Consider the following 18,669-nt stretch of genomic DNA (forward strand, 5'->3'; position numbering starts at 1 on the left):
TGTAAATTATTGTTTTAAGCCAGAGCATTCAAATCAATGTAGATATCAGTGCTTTTACTTGGTATATTTTTTTTTACACTTTATAAACTTCTCCTTGCCCAGACTCGTCTCATGAACTTTTTCTCTACTACTCTATTGCTACAGAATTATATTTGTTGCTTGGACAGTTTAATATTAGAAATCTGTTCTTGTTGTAAATATTTTGTGCACAAAAGTTGAGAAAATAAAACACGTGAAGCGACAGGACTTGTTTCTCTGTGACAAACTGAATGAATGGAGCGAGGGGTGGATGTGTGCAGAGCAGGCAGGAGGAGGTATATAAGGGTGGGCAGATTTCACACATAGCAACAGACTGTAGAGTGCTGTCAGCTACTGTGGATCTATCTGCCTCCCTCGCAGGCATTTTTCTTTCTCCTAAAGCTGAGAGACAGAATGGACATGGAGCCGACTGTGGGTCCTTATGAGTACTACGACTACGAGGAGACAGAGAACTCCACCATGTGTGACTATTCCGAGTGGACGCCGTCGTACTCTGTCATCCCGGTGCTCTACATGCTCATCTTCATCCTGGGCCTCTCTGGAAACGGCGTGGTCATCTTCATGGTGTGGCGGGCTCAAGGCAAGCGGCGAGCGGCTGACGTCTACATCGGGAACCTGGCGCTGGCCGACCTCACCTTCGTGGTCACTCTGCCCCTGTGGGCCGTTTACACCGCCATGGGCTACCACTGGCCCTTCGGAGTGGCCCTGTGTAAGATCAGCAGCTACGTGGCGCAGCTCAACATGTACGCCAGCGTCTTCTGCCTCACCTGCATGAGCTTCGACCGCTACCTGGCCATCGTTCACTCGCTGTCCAGCACCCAGCTGCGAACACGTGGCCACATGCGAGGTTCCCTGACGGCCATCTGGCTGCTGTCCGGCCTCTTGGCTGTACCGAATTTTTTCTTCCGCACCACCACGTACAACCTAGAAACCAACCGCACCTCCTGCGCCATGGATTTCAGCCTGGTGGTGACCAGCAAAGAGCAGGAGACCCTGTGGATCGCCGGCCTCAGCATCTCCTCCTCGGCTCTGGGCTTCCTCCTGCCCTTCTTGGCCATGATGGTTTGCTACGGCTTCATCGGCTGCACCGTCACCCGCCACTTCAACAGTCTGCGCAAGGAGGACCAGCGGAAGAGGCGGCTGCTGAAGATCATCACCACGCTGGTCGTGGTGTTCGCCGCCTGCTGGATGCCCTTCCATGTGGTGAAGAGCGCCGACGCCCTCTCCTACCTGAACCTCTTCTCCACCACTTGTGCCTTCCTGCGCTTCCTGCTGCTGGCTCACCCCTACGCCACCTGCCTGGCCTACGTCAACAGCTGCCTCAACCCCTTTCTTTACGCCTTCTTCGACCGGCACTTCAGATCCCAGTGCCTGTGCCTCTCAACCTGAAGAAGTTCTTGCGCTCCAGCCCGGCCAGCTCCTTGTCCTCGCAGAAGACGGAGGCCCAGTCTCTGGCCACCAAGGTGTGACTGAAGGCCTGCAGGTGAGCCGGGGAGGAGGCGGACGATGCAGAACAATGCAGGTGAAACTCTGCAGCTCTGGCTGCTCGCTCACAGATCGTCTGCAGTCTCTTTGCTCCCCTTTGATTCTGTGGACTACAGGCTGGAGAAGCTTTTTGGCCTCTGAAACTCCAGCCTCAACTTTCAGGAGCAGGGAAGCAAAACTTGAATACAAGGGGACCAGCGTTGAAATTGACTTTTATTGTGTGGAAAACAGTGGAATGTATCTCCTGTGGACTGTGTGCAAAGCAACTGAACTCACTTAATTGACATGAAAGCATTTTGTGAATACATTTTTTTGGAATCCAGGTCTATGATTTTGTAATAAAAAAGCAAAAAAAGTGCTCTGATGAAACAACCTTTCTCTCTCTCTTGGTGTCACTCTGTTACTTTTAGCTCTTTCTGTTTTTGCCATCAATCATTCTACAGTACATAAAATAACAAACTCAAACCAGTAATTATATCCTTAATAACATCTTGTGACCAGTTAACTCTTTTAATTATTTCTAATAGTGTGAAACTGCTTTACTTTGAGCTAAGTGTTTATATCATATCCACAAGTCCTCAGTAGAAATTTAAAAAAAAGTTATTTTATGACCTCAAACTGTAGAGTTTCTTATTTCAGTTCATATCAACACTCCATTGCATTTATTTAAGATCTGAATTTGCTACTTTGGTCAGATTTTAAAGACAAAGTGATGTTGTCAGCTAAAAAATAATAATATATTATTCAATATTATATTAAATTTCGGGCTGCACAGAAGGATAGTGGTTAGCACCTTTGCCTTGCAGCAAGAAGATCCCCAGTTCAAATCCCGACCTGGGCCTGGGATCTTTCTGCATGGAGTTTGCATGTTCTCCCTGTGCATGCGTGGGTTTTCTCCGGGTACTCCGGCTTCCTCCCACAGTCCAAAAAATATGCTGAGGTTAATCGGTTACTCTAAATTGCCCGTAGGTGTGAATGTGAGTGTGATTGTGTGTCTGTATATGTAGCCCTGTGACAGACTGGTGACCTGTCCAGGGTGTCCCCTGCCTTCACCCGAGTCAGCTGGGATAGGCTCCAGCAACCCCCGCGACCCTAGTGAGGATAAAGCGGTGTATAGAGAATGGATGGATGGATGGATGGATATTAAATTTCCATCAAATGCTGCCCACAAATCAATGCATTAGTAATTATAACTGAAAATTAAATAAAAAAAACTGCATATGAGGAGCCTGTAGAAGAGATGCTAAAGAGGCAAAAGCATATTTTTTTAATTTATTTTTATATTTTGCTTCCACAACATGTCTTCTGATCAAAATACACATTTAGGCCTTTATCTTACTACATTTGTCTGGAGCTTTATGCAGATTGAAAAAAGTGTATTTGTCTGGAGTCCTTGGTCCTGAAAACTTCTGATTGGCATTTTAGACCAAATAAGGTTTTAATAATTGATAAAATAGATGCATTAATATTGGATCTCTCACTTCTGAAGAAGAAGAAATTTTGTTGTTGCTCCAACAGAAACAGGCAGCAGCGGTGTTAACCACAGTGACGAAAGTATAGCTTTGGTGTACTGTGGTCTTTACGCTTATCTTATAAATGTGGTCTTCTGCTGAAATGTGGATCACACTGTTCTTTCCGCTCATAGAAAAGATGGCATGTAGAAGAAAAAAAAAAGAACGGTTATCTACTGGAGCATCGTGATATCAGAACGTCCTAGTTTAGTCTTTTCAGGTCACTTTTGGTCACAAGCAGTTGCACAGCTGTGGAGCACTTAGGGAACTTGTGTGTATCGATAAGAAAATGTTCAACACCTGTGATAAAGCAGCACCACAACCACCTGGACCTCGTGGCATAGTAGTATTATTGCATTACTTCTACAGGAGGGTGTTTACTCTTGTGAAAATTAAAAAAAAGAAAGAAAGCTAACAGTTTAGATTAACTACATTAAATATACAGCCCTAGGGCCATGGGATATGAAAATGGTTTGGTCTCCACACTTTTTCCTACAGATAGGAGGAGTTCCATCACAGTGTGTTTTTGACATGGAGTGATAAAGTATCTTATCAAGGCTTTCCTTCCATATTCCTTCCATCTCTGTGAGTTTGTGCATTTCCACCGGAGTTTCCATACTGCCGTCCATTCCTCCTCTAATACAGTCATCCTTCCTTCTTTCCCTCACGTTGTTCGTCACAACTTTAATGAGGAAGTGACGAGGGTCCTCATTCAGACATGAAGCCAACACATTCAGATGCTGTTCGATTAACGGAAATAAAGAAAAGGAGCGCATGTCTTAACATGCAGGTTTTACCCACTGCTAACCACTTATAACCTGGCAATAGCCAGATTAATAATTGTGTAGTACTTGATAGTACTCCACAATATCAATCTGGGACCGCTCCATGTAAATCCGTTCGGAGGAAAGAGGCACGGATTGGACAATGCAACAGTATGTCCCGCCTCTGACAGGTTTGTTTTTAGCCAATCGCGGGATCTTCACAACGAGCGGAGCCAATTGGTAGATTAAACTCTTACCAAAACCCGTTGGTAAAAAAGCACAAACATCTTTACCATCCAGAAATGCGCAAAGCGCTTCTCGTTGTTCTTCCTTCAAAGAAGCGATACGAGATTCAGCTAAAACTGACTTAATAGCAGCATCTACACGATCGTTGTCCTCCGTTGCCGTGTTTGTTTTGATCTACTGGCGCTTGGTGTCGTCTTCACACCCGGACATCCCGCCCCACACACGAATACTGCTGCGTGATTGACCCGTGCCAACTTGGCTCTGTACGAACAGTGAATGCGGGAGCGGAGCAAGATGGTTTCTTGAGAGATTTGTGAACTCACAAATATCGTGAGAAATCAACTTGCTGGCAAGGTTAAACCACTTACTGGATATGAAGAGTTCATTTGCAAAAACAGGTAACTCTGTTTTCAGAAAACTCTTTTTTTATTGTTTACTTGAGATAATAATAATAATAACTCTAATAATTTATTTTTTCTCTATTTTGTCATGTATTTTTCTACTGAGTCAAATCCACTCAACTTCACTTTGATTGATATTATCTCAAGGAAGCAATAAAAAAAGTTTTCTGAAAATTTATCAAAACGGAGTTATCTGTTTTTGCAAATGAACTCTTCATATTGTCACTACTTGAGCTTTGCATTTCTTGTTGTTTTCTTGTAACAAGGATTTATCTCTTTTCTTATTCATCCCCGCTCTGATGCGTTGTAACAGACAAATTAATAAGATGAAAAGACTGTAAGCTGTTGTGCAGATCTGATGCCTTAAACCCCTCAGCAGAGTGATGGAAATCCAAACCCAGCCTCTCTGTCCTCACTTAACACGGTTGCAGCTAAATCCTTCAGGACACAAAATATCACTTTGAAGTGCTGAGAGCAGCTGCAAGGCTCAACCCAACACTAAACAATGATAAAAAAAAAATACTAGTCATGATCAGTTTAGTCCATTCTCTTCAAATTAATACGCTGCAAAGCATGAAACAGATTTACTCTCTATTACCCGAACATGACACCATCACTGTTTATACTCTGGCATCGTTACAAAGACTGACGGTGCTTGGGATTGTTTATCTCATCATCTCTAAGATTTAGTCACATGTTGTATGTATTTCCTCATTAACCTCACACCCACAACAGGAAAACAAACGAAGAGTTCATTTGCAAAAACAGATAACTCCGTTTTGATAAATTTTCAGAAAACTTTTTTTATTGCTTCCTTGAGATAATATCAATCAAAGTGAAGTTGAGTGGATTTGACTCAGTAGAAAAATACATGACAAAATAGAGAAATAATAAATTATTAGTGTTGTTATTATTATTATCTCAAGTAAACAATAAAAAAAGACTTTTCTGAAAATGGAGTTACCTGTTTTTGCAAATGAACTCTTCAAACCTCTAATTAGTTTTTATCCTGTGATACAACTCTCTGTGCGTATTAACAAACCACAGTTGCGACAGTTTTGCCTCTCTGCTTCTATAAATGATAAATAAGCCTCTCAGCTTTGCTCCGTCCAGTTAAAGCCCTCCTCGACTGCTCTGCGTCAGAGACGAGGAGGCGCCCTGCCGCGATGTAGAAGTTATATTTTCACTTGTGACCCCGAGTGCAGGACAGAGCTATTTATACGTGTTGATGCAAACCGTTCTGGATTTCCCTGTCCAGTCCTCTTATTTAGATTTGATAAATATTTCTGTCTTGGCTCAGAAGGCAACAACATTTTGAAAGCAGGAAGATTTCTATCAACAAACTCTCCCGGTCGACTGGCCTCCAAACAGAACACCCAAATTAGCCGTCCATTCGTGTGCAGCAGGTTAAGGAGCTGCTGGATGACTGAGTGGCTGCAGAGCTGAGGGTCAACAGGGGTCAAAGGGTCGAGAAAACATCTTGTGACCTCTTGCACATGTGCTGACTGGGATCAAGACAGTCCACAGTTCTTATATATGTACAGACATCAAGGCCGCTCCGTGGCTGCATCCTGACCTTTAAAAGGATCCATCAGAGTGTTTATGTGGCGACATGTAGGACCTGAACGCTTCCTCCAAGGCTCTGCATTGTCTTTATCTTGACTCTGACCAAGGAAGGTAAAATGGAAGGGGAATAAGGTGAATCTATAAATTAGGAGGAGGACAAAAAAATAGAAGTTGTTTTCAGCATGAATAGCTTTAAATATCATCAAGTCGATGATCGATGACCAACGAACCTTCAGGGCTCATATTGCGTCCGTTACTCGGTCGTGTAGATTCGGCGTGTACAACATCAGGAGGATCAGACTCTTCCTGTCTGAACATGCAGCTCAACTCCTGCTACAGGCTCCCGTAATATCACAGATCGACTACTGCGGCTCCTTACTGGCAGGCCTCCCCACACGCACGGTCAAATCTCTGCAGATGATCCAGAATGCAGCATCACATCTGGATTTCAATCAGCCAAAAACGGCTTATGTCATCCCGCTGTTCAGATCGCTTCACTGGCTTCAAGTTGCTGCCTGCATAAAATTCAAAAGTCTGCCATTTGCATTCAAAACTAGAATGAAAACAGCTCCCTCCTGCCTTAACTCTCTCATTCACTCCCTCACGCTCACTACGCTCGGCCAGCAAAAGCCTCCTGATCCAACCACCACAACAGATTGATAGCTAGACTCTGGTCCAGCAGAAGGTACGTGTTGATTTCAAAAGGTTGTAACCCTGAAGCAAAACAACTGAATACCAGTACCAGTGGAATTTGATGTCATAGAACAGAGTTAGACATGTCTGTGAGTAAATCTGAAATCACAGAGAAGAATTCTTTGGTCGTTACACAAACACAACAGAACAGTGACCTTCTCAGATTCTCCATCGCAGCCAGACAAGTGCTATTCTCATGAATCACACTTTAAGAACAGATGCTGCAGTGAATGAAACACATCCACACAACAGTGTTATGCACTGCTGCTAATATTAACCATAAAGTATTAATGGAATATAATAGTAAAAATGTGAAGTTTGGGGCAAAAATTATGCATCTGTTAATCAATATGTGAACTCATGTATTGAGAGTTTCACACCTGGAGAATATTTTCTCTCGAATACGTCGTTTTTCTTTCTGAGTGGATAACTACTGCTTGGATCTGTTCCTGCTAGTTTTATTCTCTCATATCTCTGTTAAACGTTGAGTTAAAGGGACTCATGCATCTGTAGAGCCGAGGACTGACAGAGTTCAGAGCTCAGAGAGGAACTCTGAACATCATCCCCCTCTACAAACCGCTAGCAGCGAATCTGTTTAGGGAAGGCTGAACACTTTCCATCTGGCAGTGTCCATATCGAACCCATATTTATGCATCAAGCTCAAGAGAAATGCTGAAGCAGAAGACATTAGTGATGGGAAGTTTGGGAAGAGCTGGCTCTTTTGGCTCCCAAACAGCTTCTAATTTAGCATTATTAGTAGCGTCATATTTTAGCCTAACCTGGCAAATAAGAATTATTTGTGTTTTGGTAAACCATTTTGCATTCAGTGTTTTTAGGAGAAGCCTCATAATTGTGCATGTCTGTTGCAAACGAAGGCATTCCTACTTTTGTTTAATATTTTAGTCAGATTTCTTTTGCACCAAAAACAAATGAAGAAAACACTGCAGACAAACCCACAGAACAGAACCAGAACAGAACTTAGCATTCAAGCAGTATACATGTCCTCAGTGCAGGCTGACATTCAGAAACATGAGATGCCTGAGCTTGGACAGGCTGATATGATTTCTTCTGTGGTGGAACCTGCTCTTAATGTTATTTTCATCTTACAGTGAAGACAGTGTGACCTGTTATTACCAGTACCTTTAAACTGCAGCCACTTGCTGCTTCTTTTCCATGTGTCACTCACGTTTACATGTTTTTCACAATGCAACAAACTGCTCTTCACCACTGTCTGCTGTCTCACTCACTGAGTGTTGACAAGACGCTGTACCTGACTGAGTGTCCCCCTCTCTGCTATCACATAAAGGTCATATATTCTCATATTGGCTGCATGGTTGCCATGCTATCAATCAAAACAAAGTTCTGCCGTGAGCAGAGATGAGTGACAGCTGAACAACGAAAGGAAAAAAGTTCAGAGTCGACTCTTCTGACTTACTTCTGACTCATCGACTCTTAGAGTCACATCTTTTGTACATGACACATCACTAGAAAACATTTTCTCCAGCAGTCTGACGGGACAACTGGTCTCCAGCGACCTTTTCAAAACACTCAAAGACACTTTACATATAAAATCAACAAACAGTAAAATAGAGGAGCTTCATAAAAACTAGTCATAAAACACATCATAAAGGTCTGATTTGGTCATACAACTATAAAATATATCTAAAAGTTGAAAAGCTACCGGCGAGCAGCAGCCAGATGAGCCAGCGTTCACTCATCGGCGGCCATTTTTTCCATGAAATGAGCCGTCTGTAAAGGTCAGTCTGAAGCCAGAGTGTAAACTTCTCCTATCCTGGTGGCCTTCGTCTCTAACAGTTTGGTGTCAAGCTTCTCATCATCCCTGCTCAAAGGATTCTTCGCGGAGGGGAGCAGCCGGGAACGATGAACCAAATGGTGCAGCTCTGCAGGCCTGCTGGAGGCGCTAGCTTTGACAGGGTCAGATAATTAAAAGTGCATATCTAACTTCTGATGCGACTGGCAATGCCGCCGGTGCTGATGATTCAGTGTTTGCCCTGGAGGTGCGTTTATCATCGGAGCTGTCAGGCCGCTCTCAGGTGTTTGTGTCAGACATGTGATATCATGAATTTTCTGACTGAAGATCGGTCAGATCGGCGGCAGAGCCTTGAGGAGGCAGCTGTCTCGGTGCATGTGGTCTGACAGCTTCACATCAAACAGCTGTCAGACCCCCACCAACCTGCACACACACCTCAGCAACACAAACACACACCTCGTGCTGTTTTGGCGCGAGCAGCATCACCAGAAACGGGCTCATAAACTCGCAAAAACACAAGGTCATGAAGGAGATGAAAGCAGCCCTGCAGACAGACACACTGACACCGCTGGTTTGTGTTTTTGTGTATGGTTTGAGAAGCTTGAAGCCTGCAGGATGTGCCGTCTGCAATCATCGCTTATGGATGACAGTCAAATGAAGGATTAAGTTTGAAATTGCCTTGAAATGTGGTTAAAGGCGTCATGGTGTGTGGTTTACAGCACAAGGCCACACATGAGAGGGCCAGCAACGCTCAGGGTGACACACAGGTGGGCAATTAGGAGGAAAAACAAGAGCTGCATGTTGTGGAAACAGGGTCTCTGGTGTGTTGAGAGAAGACATGGACGCTGTGCAATCAGAAGGAGTCGCTCTTAATGTCTAAAAATAGAATGAAATGTGGTTTTTGTCATGTTAAAATCTCTCAAGAAATGCGCATGGAGTCACCAGAATCCATCTTCATCTGCCGTCGATTTGATTTCATGTCTTTAAAAGGAAACTTTTCATGCAAAATCTGCGCTCCATGCAGGGGATTCTGGGAAAAGTGAGTGGGCGGACGGATCATGAAGGCCTGGTGTTTTATTCAGCCGTATATTCACATCCCCGTCAACGAACACAGCTAAAAACAGACCCCCGTCCCGGCATAGTGCAGATAGGAAGCTCACTTTGATTCACTTCACTTTGCTTTTTTCCGGTCCGGCAGACAAAGAGTTGGACAGACAATCAGAGAGAGAGAGAAAGGACGGCGTTCGGGTGGAGACACGTAAACACAACCACAAGAAGCTGATTAACAAACAGCACATCACAATAACTGGCAGCGACAAACAGCTCTCTGAGAGTAAATGACGCTGGTGAATAAATCCTCATAATGCACTGGAAAAAAGGCCCTCTCAAAACAAGGAAAGAAAGCTTATTTCAAGAAACTTTTACCTTGAAATAAGTCAAAAAAATCTGCCAATAGAACAAATGAAAATGGCTTGGTAAGATTTGTTGAAATAAAATATGATATTTAGAATATTTAGATCTTAAAATTAGCTGGGGAAACTTATTTTGAGCTCTATTTTACCAGGATTGTCAAGCTTAGGTGTCTTAAAATAAGCCAGACATGCTTAAAAAAAATAGCAATTTTTCACTCAAAAATAGATTTTTGCTTTCATATAACTTCCTAATTTGAGATGTATTAAACTTATTTTGAGTTTTCTTGTAAAATACAGCTCAAAACAAAATAATTTCAAGATTGTTTGACTTAACGAGACATTTAAGATGCATTGTCTTAAAACAAGTCCCTCCGTCTTGCTGAAATGTCACTTGTTAAGTGAATTTATCTTAAATCAAGTGGGATGAGACATTTTGACTAAAAAAAGAGAAAAAAACTTGGTAAGATTTTGAGTTTTTGCAGTGTGAGAGGAAGAGTGAGGTGACGAACCAGGGCAGAGGATGGAGGGGTGGAGGAAGGGATCGGTGGAGGACGGTCCAGTCGCTGAGTGATCCAGTAGTTGTGTCTAAAGGTCGCTGCCCCGGCGCCACTGCTGCCGCTCTGCTGAGAGACGGAGCAGCCGGAGGACTGAGACGTCCCACCTGGGCCCAGAAATAACAGCCGAGAAGACAAAGACACAAAAGTTTGCCGCCTTTTTTTGGCCTTTAAGTAGCTGTAAAGTTAGAAAAATCACAATAAATAGTCTCTTACATCAGCTTGTCTGCACTGCATTTCATTTCATAAACTCTGCTAGCATTAATGCTGTTTACACTGTCACTGTTCATACACATTTATATAGTATTTATGCTGTTTATTCTGCTCATTTCACTATTTATCTGTACATTTAGATTAGCTATATATTTTCAGATATTAGCACTCTGTCCACACTGTTTTCTGGTGCTTATACTGTAAAATACTGTTCATACCATGCTCTAAATGATCCATTTTACTGCTGCTTTTGCACTTTTAGTTTGCTGTGCAATGACAACAAAGCTGAACCTAGTATAACCCAATAAGGCTTTACCTTCAGCTGAATAGAAATTGGTAGCTAAAGCTGGAGTATAAATAGCCAAAATGTGTAAAAATACTCTCTGAATTGTAGTGGAATGGACACATTAAGTAGCATAAGATGATAAAGTGGCTCAGAAATATTTAAAAGCAAAATATACATACTCCAAAGTTGTACCCATAAGCACAATGCTTCCACGAGATACATTTCAAACCCATTTTAGTTGATTTGAAAGGAAAGTTTGTTTGAATCATCCACCATTTTTACAAGTAAAGCAGTCACTCTTTTTCAACATAGAAGTCTAGTTCATGATAGTGTTTTTATGAATGTTTTGTTCTGCACAAACAACACTTACATGTACAATATGTGAGAGTAATTTTCTGGTTCATATAATTGTATATTTCCCAGTAAAGACCTGAGATCAGAGAATTTTTTTTGTTTGTTTGTTTTTTATCTAACCTACATTTCATTAAAGCTAAATGTGTTGATTTGTATTTATATTTTGTGGTTTTCATGTCCGAGCATGTTCAGGCAAGAAAGAACACCCGAGGAAATGTGAAATAGTTTCCTATTCAAATGCTCAAATGGCAGAACGACTCTCTATTGACCCTAAAATTGCCCACTTTATAAACTTCTCCTTGCCCAGACTTGTCTCATGAACTTTTCTGCTATTGCTACAGAATTATATTTGTTGCTTGGACAGTTTAATTTTAGAAATCTGTTCTTGTTGCAAATATTTTGTGCACAAAAGTTGAGAAAATAAAACACATGAAGTGACAGGACTTGTTTCTCTGTGACAAACTGAATGAATGGCGCGAGGGGTGGATGTGTGCAGAGCAGGCAGGAGGAGGGGGGCAGTTAGGGAGGGAAGAGGGGGTGTCATGGGAGGGTGGAAGCCGGGAGGAGGTATATAAGGGTGGGCAGATTTCACACATAGCAACAGACTGTAGAGTGCTGTCAGCTACTGTGGATCTATCTGCCCCCCTAGCAGGCATTTTTCTTTCTCCTAAAGCTGAGAGACAGAATGGACATGGAGCCGACTGTGGGTCCTTATGAGTACTACGACTACGAGGAGACAGAGAACTCCACCATGTGTGACTATTCCGAGTGGACGCCGTCGTACTCTGTCATCCCGGTGCTCTACATGCTCATCTTCATCCTGGGCCTCTCTGGAAACGGCGTGGTCATCTTCACGGTGTGGCGGGCTCAAGGCAAGCGGCGAGCGGCTGACGTCTACATCGGGAACCTGGCGCTGGCCGACCTCACCTTCGTGGTCACTCTGCCCCTGTGGGCCGTTTACACCGCCATGGGCTACCACTGGCCCTTCGGAGTGGCCCTGTGCAAGATCAGCAGCTACGTGGTGCTGCTCAACATGTACGCCAGCGTCTTCTGCCTCACCTGCATGAGCTTTGACCGCTACCTGGCCATCGTTCACTCGCTGTCCAGCACCCAGCTGCGAACACGTGGCCACATGCGAGGTTCCCTGACGGCCATCTGGCTGCTGTCCGGCCTCTTGGCAGCACCGACCCTACTCTTCCGCACCACCACGTACAACCTAGAAACCAACCGCACCTCCTGCGCCATGGATTTCAGCCTGGTGGTGACCAACAAAGAGCAGGAGACCCTGTGGATCGCCGGCCTCAGCATCTCCTCCTCGGCTCTGGGCTTCCTCCTGCCCTTCCTGGCCATGATGGTTTGCTACGGCTTCATCGGCTGCACCGTCACCCGCCACTTCAACAGTCTGCGCAAGGAGGACCAGCGGAAGAGGCGGCTGCTGAAGATCATCACCACGCTGGTCGTGGTGTTCGCCGCCTGCTGGATGCCCTTCCATGTGGTGAAGAGCGCCGACGCCCTCTCCTACCTGGACCTCTTCCCCACCACTTGTGCCTTCCTGCGCTTCCTGCTGCTGGCTCACCCCTACGCCACCTGCCTGGCCTACGTCAACAGCTGCCTCAACCCCTTTCTTTACGCCTTCTTCGACCTGCGCTTCAGATCCCAGTGCCTGTACCTCCTCAACCTGAAGAAGTTCTTGCACTCCAGCCCGGCCAGCTCCCTGTCCTCGCAGAAGACGGAGGCCCAGTCTCTGGCCACCAAGGTGTGACTGAAGGCCTGCAGGTGAGCCGGGGAGGAGGCAGACGATGCAGAACAATGCAGGTGAAACTCTGCAGCTCTGGCTGCTCACTCACAGATCGTCTGCAGTCTCTTTGCTCCCCTTTGATTCTGTGGACTACAGGCTGGAGAAGCTTTTTGGCCTCTGAAACTCCAGCCTCAACTTTCAGGAGCAGGGAAGCAAAACTTGAATACAAGGGGACCCGCGTTGAAATTGACTTTTATTGTGTGGAAAACAGTGGAATGTATCTCCTGTGGACTGTGTGCAAAGCCATTGAACTCTCGAAATCTTGTCCTCAAGTCCTGGTGAAGTGTGTCACACTCATGCATTTGCGCCTGCTGTTCTTGTTATCATTAGTAAGAACTTGAGGTGGGACATCTACACTACCAGACTGCCAAACTGCTCTCCAGATCAGTGTGTAGTATCTGCAGCTCCTCTGGCAGCGCTACGAGTCAGGAGGGGTGTGCCCGTCGTCAAGAGGTGTTGGAGTCTGATAAAAGTGCAGTGTGTGTGTGTGTGTGAGTGTGTGTGAGTGTGTTGGGGGGGGGGTTGGGCAGACAAAGCAGACAGACAGACAGATGGCAGCTGACAAATGTTTTCAGGTTGATGAAAAGCCCAATCAGAAGGTGATTGTTTTGACAGCGTCTGTGTGTGTGTGAAGGAATGAGTTTTTATGCCGAGTGTCGGAATATCACTGATTTGACATGAAAGCATTCTGTGAATACATTTTCTTTGCAATCCATGTCTATGATTTTGTAATAAAAAAGCAAAAAAAGGTGCTCTGAAGAAACAACCTTTCTCTCTCTCTTGGTGTCATTCTGTTACTTTTAGCTTGTTACGTTTTGCTGGAATGTATTTTTTCTCCCTTGCAGAGAATATGCTTCTTCCTGTTGGTGCTTTGCTGAGAGGAGGCAGCCTCCCTCCCATTGTTTCTCCGCGGGGCTGAAATCAAAGCATATGTCTGCAGGAAATGCATGTTCGACTTCTGCTTCCCTCTTCCAGGGCTGTTTGTTTCTTCTCTTACAGTTCAGCGCAAACAATCAGCCAGGACAAAAGTGTCCAGACGGGATCAACCTCGGGACGTTTGGCTTCGTCCCAGAGATGTTCAAATCTTCAACATTAATTAAAACAACTTCAGGATTCTTAGTTTGCACCAATTTATCCCAGGACATTATCTCAGTCTTCATGTCATCACAAGTTTAGCAAATTCAATCATTAAATGTGTTGTTTCTAGCAAGATCCAACAGGTTGTTGATTCAATGATTAACCAATTCTGACCGTAATGAGCTTCTTACATGATATAATCAGCAGGAGAGGGGAGACAGAGGGATTGGGTTAATCCTTGATTTGTAGTGTGCGTCAGCTTTCTGTGCCTTTGTGGAAAACCTGTGATGGAGCTTAATCTAATTCAGTTACAGTTACAGAACACTTTTGAGGGCAATTTAGGGGAAGCAAAACTGCAGCTGTGGCTTTAATTTCAGACAGGTGAAAACGTCCTCGTCGCCAAGAAGGGAAAGAAATCCAACAGCTGCAGCCACATTCATCACCTCCTCCTCCTTCATCACTGTCTCAGCTCTGCTTAATCTCATCCGAGTCGAGGCACAAACACAGACACGCAAACTAAATCTTTGCTAAACACATCTCTGCATTTAGCGTCATGCATACAGATGACAGGGAACTTCCTGAGCTGCTACTGAAATATGTAGCAGCAGATTAAATTAAAGCACTGTGGCACAAAACATGCACTGAAACTCATCACAACTAAATGTTTTCTAGGTGAAACAGGCCACAGTACATTTTAAAACTATTTTTTTACAGGATGATTTGTCACATTATCCTCCACCTGTCAGCATCAAAGTCAAAGTGAGCTGTGAAAGACGATCCAGACAGATTATTTTCATGGGTTTTTAAGTTTTATGAAGCTTACGTGATCGTGTTACGCAGATTTCATGGCAAAGCTACACAAAGTGCTACAAGAGAGAAGTGATTTAGCCCCTTTGATCATATGTAGGCCTGGTGTTTGTCTGCTCAGAAGTGATTACACAAATGTTTTCATTCCTCTGTAATTACAGAGCGTGAAAATTAAGCGTGTCTACACTGGAAGAAGACTTTCTGCTGCAGGGAATTCAGAGGGTAGAAGCGGCCTTCGTTTTTTAACAACAGCTTTCTAGAAAAAAGCACTAAATCATAATTTAACTCCTATAAAATGAGGCTTCTTTATGGGTTAACTTAATGTTGTGTGAAAACATGCCACAGTATATAAAATAACAAACTCAAACCAGTAATTATGTCCTTAATAACATCTTGTAGACAGTTAACTCTTTTAAATTATTTCTAATAGCGTGAAACTTCTTCACTTTGAACTAAATGTTTACATCATATCCACGTGTCCTCAGTAGAAATAAAAAAAATGTTATTTTCTGAACTCAAGCTGTAAAATCTGTGGATTCACCAACAATAACAACATTGTGGAGTTTCTTATTTTACTTCATATCAACACTCCGTTACATTTATTTAAAATCTATAGTTGCTAGTTTGGTCAGATTTTCAAGACAAAATTATGTTGTCAGCTAAAAAAAATACAATACATTGCTCTGTATTTTAACAAATTTCCATCAAATGCTGCAAATCAACGCATCATAATTGATTATAAAAATTAGTGCAAATGAGGATCCTGTAGAACAGACACTACAGAGGCAAAAACTGTGAAAATTTATTTTGTTTTCGAATTTATGGAGTGATTAAAAGAGTGATCAACAATCCAACAACATGAAACAACAATTCTGAAGCTGACTTTATGTATTGTTCACATTTCAGTGCTGGAAATTAATCAAATTATTGCATATTTAGGTAAACAATGCTTCCTTTGCATGTTTAAGCAGAAGAAATCTGAGAAATGATATGATGATCACAAATAGTTGGCTCCAATTTGGTAAGTTTCATTGTAAAATCTATTAGTAAAACTTATTAAATTGTAGTAACCAGTAGAACATAAAAATATTTAAAGCATGGTTTTTTAAGTTCAAACAGTTTCCATGCATTAGTCTAAACACTCAAAGCCAAATACAACTACAAATGCTTTCTTTCTTTCTTTCTTTCTTTCTTTCTTTCTTTCTTTCTTTCTTTCTTTCTTTCTTTCTTTCTGGACATGACCTGACAGAAACCTAAAATCCTCTCTGGTCTGGAGGTGATCTGCAAATTACAGACAATGGAATGACGCTGTGACTCTCACCACAAGGAACAACATTTGTTTAAATGTAAATCAGTGGAAACTGAAGACAAAAAGAGTTTCCATCGGGGTTCACTCCTTAATCCATTCATTGTCATATCATTGGGAGACAAACAGCTCAGGTCTTTGTGTTGCTTCCAATCAGGCCTTCAGCCAAAGCTACTGTATGTTAGAAACACATGTCCTACTGCCATAAATCAGAACCCAATAAATGGGGTCAAGCAGAAAATAGACAAAGGAAGTGTGCGCACATTTCTCCTCCGTTTCAACAATGGAGTGCAGCCAGCAGACCGGACCTTGAGCCTGGTCCGTCCGTAGCCTGGTAGGATGAGATGTTGGCCTCTGGAGGGTCTTGGAGGACCTTCAGCTTCCTGCCGCTCGGTCTTCCAGAACTCCTCCCTGGAGGACGACAGACCCCACGGACAGGATAGGAGTCAGCAGGCCGAGCAGGAAAGGTAGTGGGAGGGTGGGCAAGGTAGGGGATATCCTGTCTTTAAGAGGAGTCTCTGTGGGTTTAAGGCCTCTGCAAGTAATGTACGCTCCACCTGAGGGTGCTTGCTTCATGGATTTTTCGGTGACACAAAGAAAAACACTCAAATTCTGACAAATTTCTCCTCTCTGACTACTGTAAATAAGCTCATTTAGTGGCAGACATGTGACTCCAACACCTGAGGTGACAAATCAGATGCGTCTGTTCTCACTCCGTCTCTGTCTCTCCTGCATGGCAAACATTTCAAAGGCGTTCACACAAGACAGCCATCGTTAGTGGAGACACGTCGTTTCCTAAGGAGCGGAAGTGTCCAAGCTGTGGGAGACTCCGGATCTCTGCTGATGAGAGTCTCAGAGAAGATCATCCTCTTCACCAAGCACAGAGTGTCCCTTCATTCCTCTCGTCTATCCTCTCCATTGTGCATCCTTCCCTGCCTCAAGTCTAAATGGGGGTCCTGTCAGCCACAGCAGCACTGAGCCAGTTCAGAGGCTCAGCTGCAACGATTTGAGCGCTACAGGTAAAGAATAATGAGCATGTAGCAGGAATTTACACCACATCGATGCAAGTTTCATTGATTCACTCCAAAATGCAGCTTTATTCTTCTGCAGGAAACAAATCAGAGCTGCAAATTCAATTTTATTTACATAGCACATAATTATAAGTCATCTCAGGGCCAAGACCTCACAATATTATAGAGAGAAACCCAACAATTCCCTATAGAGCAGCGCTTGGCGACAGCGTGAAGGAGAAACTCCTCCCTGACAGGAAGAAACCTCCGACAGACTCAGGGAGGGCAACCGTCTGAGAGGAGAAAAGATGGGCATTGATAAACAACAAACATAAACACTGTCCTGTGTTGTTGCAGCCACATGTTGAAGGACTCTGGAACAACAATCTGCTGCCACACACAGTGTATTTTATGTGTGTGTGTTTGTACTCATGCTGTCGGGACAGATTTGTGTTTACACAGCCACAGTGAAGTGACTCAGCTTCCTTCTGGGGACAAAAAAAGCAAATTCCTTAAATGTAAATCATTAAATGTTGAAGTGAAGGCTTGATTTAAACCTAGGGTTAAATTTAAGAAAGTGGTTGGGTTAACGTCCAGTCTAGACATTATTTAAGACATAAAAATAGTAGGGATATCGGCCCACTGATATTATCGGCCCGATATTGGGATAAAAACGTAATATCGGTTAACATTGTTTTGGGGACTTTTTTTTTTTTTGCCTATCATGAAAACTGTTAGAATAATAATAATAATCTAAAATTTAACATTGTGAAACTGGATCTAGATCCAAATCTCAGTGAATATGCACCGGATTCTTCACTTTTCACATCATATTTGTGTCTAAAAGCTCAAAAACTAGCCTAAACTCAGATTTAAAGTAGACACAGGGAAACTTTGAAAGCTAAAGCAACTTTCTAGGGCCAAAGTCTGCATCACTCTTTGCAAAATGAAGCTCAAGCATCCAGCAAAAGCAGCAATAAGGAAAGTAAAGAGGTCATTTCACAGTGGGCTTCAGGATTGATGAGTCATGGTGCAATTTTACAATATTGCCTTACAAAATGTGGGTCACATTTTAAATTTTTCAGTCAAATATTTCCCTTGTCTGTGGCCTACAGTTGAGCTGTGACACAGTTAAAGTCATACAAATTAGTGTAAAGTCACATAAATGTGTCATAAAACACAAACCGAAGCATGTAGAACTGACTGAATCTGGTTCACAACTCATTTATGTAGTTTTATAAATCAAAATGGGTCCAGCAGGTGTCTTTCAAACGTCAGTAAAATTAACTCGCTGTAATCCAGTCTGCAGTCCACACATGTAAGCGCTGCTCTCATGTAAAGCTTCTTTGTTCGATCTTCCAGCTCCAGCCCACAGT

The 18,669-nt window shown here is 43.2% G+C and overlaps 2 protein-coding genes across 2 annotated transcripts; both read left to right on the forward strand.

The window, feature by feature from the left end:
- Window positions 1-330: 330 nt before the first annotated feature.
- LOC110957715 (apelin receptor B-like) lies at window positions 331-1,847 on the forward strand. The gene is given in 2 exon segments (XM_051938813.1): window positions 331-1,414; window positions 1,417-1,847. Coding segments are annotated over 2 exon segments (1,074 nt in total). The 5' UTR covers window positions 331-432; the 3' UTR covers window positions 1,509-1,847.
- A 10,044-nt stretch (window positions 1,848-11,891) lies between these two features.
- Window positions 11,892-13,859, forward strand: LOC127530915 (apelin receptor B-like). Its single transcript, XM_051938812.1, has one exon. It carries the CDS (start codon window positions 11,981-11,983, stop codon window positions 13,055-13,057), a length of 1,077 nt encoding a protein of 358 aa, XP_051794772.1. The 5' UTR covers window positions 11,892-11,980; the 3' UTR covers window positions 13,058-13,859.
- Window positions 13,860-18,669: the final 4,810 nt, after the last annotated feature.

The sequence above is a fragment of the Acanthochromis polyacanthus genome, chromosome 18, assembly GCF_021347895.1.
Source record: "Acanthochromis polyacanthus isolate Apoly-LR-REF ecotype Palm Island chromosome 18, KAUST_Apoly_ChrSc, whole genome shotgun sequence".
NCBI classification, from domain to species: Eukaryota; Metazoa; Chordata; class Actinopteri; family Pomacentridae; genus Acanthochromis; species Acanthochromis polyacanthus.

What these genes read in the sequence shown, in the direction of transcription:
- LOC127530915 (XM_051938812.1), top strand. Translation starts at nt 11,981, where the DNA reads ATGGACATGGAGCCGACTGTGGGTCCTTATGAGTACTACGACTACGAG.